Below are 7,619 nucleotides of genomic sequence, written 5' to 3' on the forward strand. Positions count from 1 at the left end.
GGATATGAACCTGCCACCTCCGGCATATGGGGCTGGCACCCTAGCCCTTTAAGCCACAGGCACCACCCTCCTTACTTCTTTCTATGTTTCAGGGAATGACTTCAGAAGTGACAGATTAGCGTTAGAAGTATCCTGAAAGAGCATCTGATACAACTTCAACCCCCTTTGGTTAGAGACAGGAAAGCAATTTTTCCAAAGTGATACAGCTAGATAATAATGGCATTTAGAGCACTTTTGATGTGCTAAGGACATTTTAAAGGCTTGAACTCAGCTAGGTATGGTGGCTCACAACTATGATGCTAATACTCTGGGAGGTTGAGGTGGGTGGATTGCTTGGACTCAGGAGTTCAACACCAGCCTGAGCAAGAGTGAGACCCCAAAACAGAAAAACTAGCTAGGCATTGTGACAGGCATCTGTAGTCCCAGCTCCTTGGCAGGCTGAGGCAAGAGGATCATTGAGCCCAGGAGTTTGAGGTTGCTGTGAACTATGATGGGAAGGCACCCTAGCCTGGGGCAACAATGAGACTGTCTTAAAAAAAAAAATGCTTGAGCTCAATCTTTGCAACTCTGAGACAGGTGTTATCATCCTTGTTCCACAGATGAAGAAACTGAGGACAGGAAAGTCAAGTGCCTGTCCCAAGGTCTCCTAGCTAGTAAGGAGGAGCCTGAGAGCAGAGCTAGAGCCTGCTCCTAGGTTTTTGGCTTGGGCTGGAAGGGGTGTGTGTGTGTGTGTGTGTGTGTGTGTGGTTCTTGCCCCTCTGTCACCAGAGGCAGCCTTCCAGTACAGCTCCAACCACCACTGACCACAACAGGAGGTCACCATAGTTCCTCCCAGCCTTCTCCAGGCTGGCAGGAGCTGCCTCCAGGTTGCTGGCTTTATCCTTCCTCCCCCAGGGCCCAGCTTCAGCTGCACTGGCAGGAAACAGGCTTCCTGCAGCCCGGACTTCCTCATGGAGGTGCAGGGGCCACTGCAGCTCTGGCCTCAGCCTCAGGATAACTCTGCTCTGGCCACTGTCTGTCTCAGGAACTCAGGGCTGCTGCTCACCTTGTTAGGTGGGCAGTGGGGTATGCCTCTCTGCCCTCCCATTCCTTCAGGATCACTCAGAGACTAAGGAGGTCAGTTTCACAGGGTCACAGAGCCCTCTAGGAGTGAAGGCTTTGCCAGGTTCTGAGATGCCACAGCTGAAGTGGCCCAGGCCCCACCTCAGACGCTGGGACCCAGGTCTCAGGATGCTCCTGCCTGGCTGTGTGTGTGTTGGCACAGAGAACAGGGTGGAGGCCTGGTGGGAGTGCATGTTGGGGTGTGTGTGGGGTGGTTTCTTCTGAGTCACATACAAATCGGTTGTGCTGAGACACTGCATTCCTGCTGGCTTGGTTTCCTGTTTCCAGAGGCATTCTTGCCCCTGAGTCACCACGGAGACTGCTTGGAATCCCGCTCCACATTCTCCAAATTCAGGGCCATTGGCAAAGGCGCCCTCCCCTTCACCTCCCCACCCTTTCACCTTGGAGGGAGGAAAACACCTGCCAGCACTGCCAGCACGGGGGCTGGGACAGCTGGGGTGGGGTGGGGTGGATGTCAGGTATCCTCCTGAACTTGCACTCAGCATTCCCTGCCAGGCACAGCACTCTCGGTTTCCCTCTCTGCCTGTGAGAAGTAGAAGGGGGACAGAAGGGCAACCCAGGTGACCCATGACCTAAGTATCAAGGCTTTGGGACATGATCAGCAATTCTGGCACTTGGTCTCATTCTGCCTGCTCAGGTCTTGGCTATGGGCCTCAGTTTCTCTATCTTACCAAGTGATAATATCTGATAGTTGGTGGTTTTCTGACTAAGGCTTCTGCTGATGGTGTTTGAGGACAGGAAGTAGAAGGGAGCAGAGAACTGTCTTCTCTCTCCCAGTTAAAAGCCACTCTCCTCCAGGGGCTCAGGCTCCAGCCCCTCCCCCAGAGGTGCAGGTGCAAGCCTGCACGTCCCCAGCTCCCTTATCTGCCTCCAGGGTATTTGGGTCCCGCTGGGATTTTTCCAGTCCTGCCCCCTACCTCCGGAGTAGGAAGCTTTCTTAGAGGCCACAGCCTGTCCGGTCACCAGGCTGTCTCCCTGCTTGGGCTCCTTTAAGGATGCGGAGTGGGTGGCGGAATCCCACGGCCGACAGGGTGGGTGGGGACAGGGAAGAATTTACACTTTGGCCCAGTTTCGGGTTGTTTCTCTGTCCTGGCTCACGTCTCCCCAGGCCGGGAACACCCACCGACCCCGCAGCTTTAGGACACCCAGGATGTCAGGGGTTCAGACCTAGCCGGGGACACGCAAGTGCCCTGCAGTTGCAGTAAAGGATTTCCCGCGGGGCAGGAATCAAGGCCCCTTTCCTCGCGCCAGGCTCCGGAGAGATTTGCCCAAGCCCCTGGGAGCCCGCGCTCTTCCCACAGTCCCACGTGGGGCTTTTTCGTTCCGGGCTCCGTCCTGTCCCCCCCGCCCCCGCCCCCGCCCCCGCGCTTCACTCCCCGGCTCCAGGAAGACAGCCCTGGCCTGTGGACTGGGGTAGGGGGACGGAGCGCCCCGAGCCCGCAGCGGATCCGTGCCCTTACCCTAGTCCCACCAGGACTGGGGACGGCTGGGGTGGTGGGCCACTGGAGGTGGCCGCGCGCCCGCGCACCTTCGCCCCTCCTCCTTCCCCTTCCCACCCCGCCCCCCGCCGGGAGTGTCCCCGGGCCGCGCCCAGCTGGGTGCGGACTCGCGCGCGGAGCTGCCCCAGCGGCGGGGGACGGCCCGGGAGCGCCGGGCGGGCTGCGGCGGGAGCGGGCCATGCTGGGCCGGCGGCGCGTCTTCGCCGTGGACGGCCGGGGTGAGTCGCCCGCCCCAAGGTCGGCCAGAACCCTCGGTCCCGGAGCCGCCTACCACGCCTGGCCCGGCGCACCCGCGGGCCGTGCCCACCACCCTTCAGGGGCCGAGCCATTAGGCTGGGGTCGCCTGGCATGTTGGAGACTCTCTTGGCTTTGGCATTAAACCAGCCACCGCTTCCGTCCCTCTTCCTACGGGTCCCCTTCCCTGTCACCCTCTGCCGCGATCCGGCCTGCGGCGAAGTGGGGGGGGGCTTAAGACTCCGCTGCTTGCGCCCTCGGTGCGGTGTCCCCAGTCCAGCGGGCGGGCGGGTGGTGCCGGGCACCTCCTGACCGGGTTCCTTGCCCAGAGGGGCCCAGGTTGGCACCCAGGCCCTGCTGGGTGGGCTCAGGTTCTGCACCCAGGCCACAAGAGGACCAGGCACCGAGGTGACAACGAGGGGGTGCTTCACGCCCCGCTTCTCCTTTCACTTAAATTGTTCCTCTTAAACTCTTTGTGCAAAACTTTCACTATTTCTCACTTGAACAAAAGCCAGCCGACGCCTGTGGCTCAGTCGGTAGGGCGCCAGCCCCATATACCTAGGGTGGCAGGTTTAAGCCCAGCCCCGGCCAAACTGCAACAAAAAAATAGCCAGGCGTTGTGGCGGGCACCTGTGATCCCAGGGTCCCAGCTAGTCGGGAGGCTGAGGCAAGAGAAACATCACCGCACTCTACTCAGGGTGATAAAGTGAGACTCTGTCTCTTAAAAAAAAAAAAAAAAGAACAAAAGCCCAAGGTAGACATAGATGTTATTTTGATCAAGCTCCCCCACTTCATCTTGCTGATACTCTGGGGCAGGAGAGCAGAGTGGTCCCCAGGCTTCTGTCTTTCTGTCCTACCCCCGCTGTGAGGCCAGGAACCACCCTACTCCCCTGGGAGAGCCGCTGAAGAGCCCGTGGCCCCAACTTGTAAGGTGGAGGTCGTGGCCAACCCTAGTGGGGGCAGCACAGGGCACACTGGCTGTCTCAGGAGCTGAGAGAGCAAACTGCTAGGAATTCTGTGGCAAGAAGGGACCTCATTCAGCATTTCCCAAACAGAGCTGGGGCCCTCTGTGGGCTGGCTGTGGCCCTCCTTTCCTCCCTAACTGCTGGTCCAGGAGGTTCCTCCCAGGAAGTGCTGCCAGCTGCCAGGAATGCTGGGGGCGTTGGGGGCGTTCTGCTTAGCCTGACACTGACTCTTCTTGCAGATGGGGCTGGCCAGGACCTGGCACGTGGCTGCGTGGTGCCTGGAGTCACCAGCACCTACAGACGCATCCCGGATGTGGCTCATGGGTGCTCATCAGACTCCTGGCAGTGGGGTGGTGAGCTAAGAAGTGTTGAGAGGCAGGTGCCACTTCTCAAACTGGCCTCTCGGGACTCAGGAGTAGAGATGGCCGTTGGGGACAGCCTCCTAGCCACCTTACCGGGCCTTACTCAGGACTCTCTGGACTTTGAGCCCCTGGGGAGCCCTGATCTCCCCACCCAGCAAGGTCGGCTCTTGGCCAGCCATAAACTGGAGCAGATGCTGGAGCGGTCACACCAGCTCCCCACAGGGCCCGCCAACTTGTCAGGACATCGCCGCCCCTTGCAGCCACCAAGCAAGCCTGAGTGTGAAGTGCCCCTTTTTGGAGCAGGGAAACAAGAGTCCAGTGAGGCAGACACAGATGGAGAGGCCAGCCTGGAAGTGGCAGAGGCGGTGAGTGCCAGTTCTCAGCCTGGGGACTAGTGTGGCAAGAGACGGCCATCCCCCCCACCACTCCAGCCCTCCTTGGAGCTCTCTCGGGGTGGGACAGTCCTCGCCCCTAATTGGCAGTTGTGTCACAGCTCCTTGTCTCACCCTGCCCTCAAAGAGGAGGTAGGCAGCCACAGGTCAGCTGTCTAGGTGAGCCTTTCTCCTCTGCCTGCCTGCTCTGCCCCGTCTGCTGGCTGAGCACAGCCCGCAGGCTTGGCAGGGATGGGAGTATGCTTGTGTTTGGGAGTCTCCCCTACCTGCTGTGCCCCACAGGTGGGGGGCCTGGGGCCTGAAGCCTGGACCTGCCTCCCAGGGCAGGGTCTTCGATACCTGGAACACCTGTGCCTGGTGCTGGAGCAGATGGCAAGGCTCCAGCAGCTCTACCTGCAGCTGCAGTCCCAGAGGCCCCCTGGGGTGAGTGTAGGGTTTGGCAGTGAGGGAGGCAGAGAAGGGGCAGGAACCCTGGAACCATGGCTGCCTTCAGAAAAGCCTCTGCCCTCTAGTCAGGCCCTGATTGCCCTGTCTTCCCTGTGCACAGGATCCTGAAGAGGAGGAGTTGGCTGTGGCCCCTTCACCTTCACCCTCACAAACCCCAGGCAATCAGGTGCAGGGGCCATGGGAGCTACAAAGCCGGACAGAGGAGTCAGGTGAGGGGCATTGTGTGTCCCCCTGTGTCCTGTTTGCCTCTTCTGCCCACCCAGGGTAGAAGAAGGGGCAGGACCCACCAGCAGACCCCCCCTGAGCCATAGCTTGATGGAGTGGCTTCCTGGCCCTGGCCCTGGGTAATCTGACTTTTTTTCTGAAGGGACAAAGGCAGCTTCACCCCCAAAGATGAGGGTGCCCAACACTAGCCATCCCAAGTTGGCAGAGGCCCCCATGGAACCAACTCATGGCTTTCCATGCTCCCAGGGACACAAGGTAGGGAAGGGTATGCCTGGGGCAGGTGGGAGGGTGTAGTGTGGTGGGGTGGGTGGGAACGCAGGTGCACCCTGTAGGCCTGAAACCCTGGGAAAAAAACAGGATTAATTCCTGCTTGGAGCTGGTGACTTGATCTGGCTGTGATGACAGCAGTCTCTGGGAGGTTGGTTGGGGCTATGTGTGTGGGGAGGGCTCTGTGGTGACCCCTCATCGTCTCTCAGCAGGATATCTCCCACTGGGACAAAGTCAAGGTCCTACTCAATCGAATCCGCTGGAGGAGCCATCAGCAGCCTGAGCCGCCTGCCCCTCCTGGTAGTTCTGGCCTCTGGTGAGTCGTGTGCCCAGCCCAGCCTGGGGCAGGCAGAGGAAACTGATGATGAACCAAAATGCTGAGACTGTCCTGTTACTTGTCCTTTTTTGTCTCTAGAAAATTTGAGAGACAGAAGGTCTTGGAAGGGGTGCTGGACAAAAGAGAAAATAGTTAAAATGCCCCTTTTACAGATGAGAAGGTAGAGAAGGTAGAATTGGGGGGAGCTGCTTTCCCAAAGCCACACAGTAAGTCACTGACAGGAGTAGAGGGTGGGGAATCTCTCATAGCTCAGCCAGCCCTCACCACTCAATGCTGGAATTTAGGCCCTCTCCCTGGGTTCACGGGGGCAGCAAAATGAAGGCACAGTCTAACGATTCCACAGCGGGTGCAATCCATCATGCCTCTACTTGTCCTGAATAATTCTCCAGGAGGAAGAAGCAGCAAGTCATTTATCCCCTGGCTCCCTACAGCAGGCAAACGATATTCTCTCCACCTTGGGCCCCTTGTTACTTTCATTTCCTCCTTCTAGCTCAATGTCTCCTTTCCTTTTCTACAGGATTGAGCCCAGGAACCACCTTCCTGATAGGCCTCAGAGCTGCATCCACCGGAAAACCTTTATGCCATCATTAGTGGTTAAGAAGCAACGAGCAAAACACCTTTCTGTATGCTGAGACTTGTTGGTGATCCTGGGTGGAGGAGACTTGCTGTGAAGTCTTTGTCCTATTGCTACTTCTCCTCACTGCCAGGAAAAGCTATTGACACTTGCCCTTCTTTCTGTGGCAAGGACTGGATCTTTCTCCCCAAAACAGTTCAGCAGAGAAGACTTGGTTCCCTGAGAGGCCTCCAAGATCTGGCAGCTCCAGGGCTCCTCTTTGCCAGAATCTCTGGGTCTAGACAATCTGAACTAACTGATCAGGCATCCATAGCATGTATTTGGCATGGTCTGGGCCCAGTACATTGTACATGGGTATTTATGAACAAGGAGATATCTCTCTCTGTGGGACTGTCAGTGTTGTGAACTGCCTAGATCCAATCATCTCTGGAATCATGCACACAAAGGTTTGTCTTTTGCAGGAGGTAATTGCCTAAGGATGGAACCGACCTTTGTTCCGCAGTGGGCGGTTCCTGAACTTCCTCCTTATGGCCAAACTGGCAGCCCTGGACAGAGGATGGTGCTGCGCTGACCACCTCTGCATAGAGTTTTGCTCCCGCTGGAGCAGACCCCTGGAAGACTGTAGCAGGAATTGGGAAGATTGGGGACAACAGGTGGAACAGCAGAGTAACCTTCAAAGTCTGTTCTCAGCTGCTGTGCTCCATACTAACTTTTACGTGTCAGAACTGAAACCAAAAGCTCATACCACTTTTTAGACCTGACAAAGTTTCAACTTTCCTGAGCCACAGCTTCCCACATGGAATAATGATTTTGCCTTACCTACCTCACAGGCTTGTTTTGAGGATGAAATGAGATTAAACTGCCTCAAAGTCCTCTGTGAATGTTAAATGAACAGGAAAGGGGAGGGCATGGGTAGTAGCAAGGGGCTGGACTTGAGGGTTGATGGGTTGGCCAGAGGATAAACCGGGCTGGGATTGCTAATGGGGGACTAAAGTGGCCAGTTTCCTGGCAAGATTTTGAGCAAGTCACTTCATCAAGTTTCCTAGGTTTCATATTTGAGAGTTAGGGCATTGGTTCCTGCCCTGCTCACCGCAGAGCTGCTGTGGGGGTGTGGTCCATGGAAGGGCAGAGGGCTGGGGTTGGGGGTCATTGGCTTGAGTTAAGACACAGGAATGGCTCCCAAAATGGCCACTGC

The 7,619-nt window shown here is 57.2% G+C and overlaps 1 protein-coding gene across 2 annotated transcripts; it reads left to right on the top strand.

Moving 5' to 3' along the window:
• C24H8orf58 (chromosome 24 C8orf58 homolog) lies at positions 1–7,296 on the top strand. Of its 2 annotated transcripts, none has more exons than XM_053578559.1 (7): positions 1–2,839; positions 4,060–4,547; positions 4,857–4,997; positions 5,122–5,230; positions 5,389–5,501; positions 5,723–5,829; positions 6,368–7,296. In XM_053578559.1, exons 1-7 carry the CDS (start codon positions 2,800–2,802, stop codon positions 6,480–6,482), a joined length of 1,113 nt encoding a protein of 370 aa, XP_053434534.1. In that variant the 5' UTR covers positions 1–2,799; the 3' UTR covers positions 6,483–7,296. The 2 variants fall into 2 exon arrangements, with proteins under 2 accessions (XP_053434534.1, XP_053434536.1); XM_053578561.1 differs by having other exon boundaries at positions 2–2,839; positions 5,726–5,829.
• Positions 7,297–7,619: the final 323 nt, after the last annotated feature.

The sequence above is a fragment of the Nycticebus coucang genome, chromosome 24 (assembly GCF_027406575.1).
Source record: "Nycticebus coucang isolate mNycCou1 chromosome 24, mNycCou1.pri, whole genome shotgun sequence".
NCBI classification, from domain to species: Eukaryota; Metazoa; Chordata; class Mammalia; order Primates; family Lorisidae; genus Nycticebus; species Nycticebus coucang.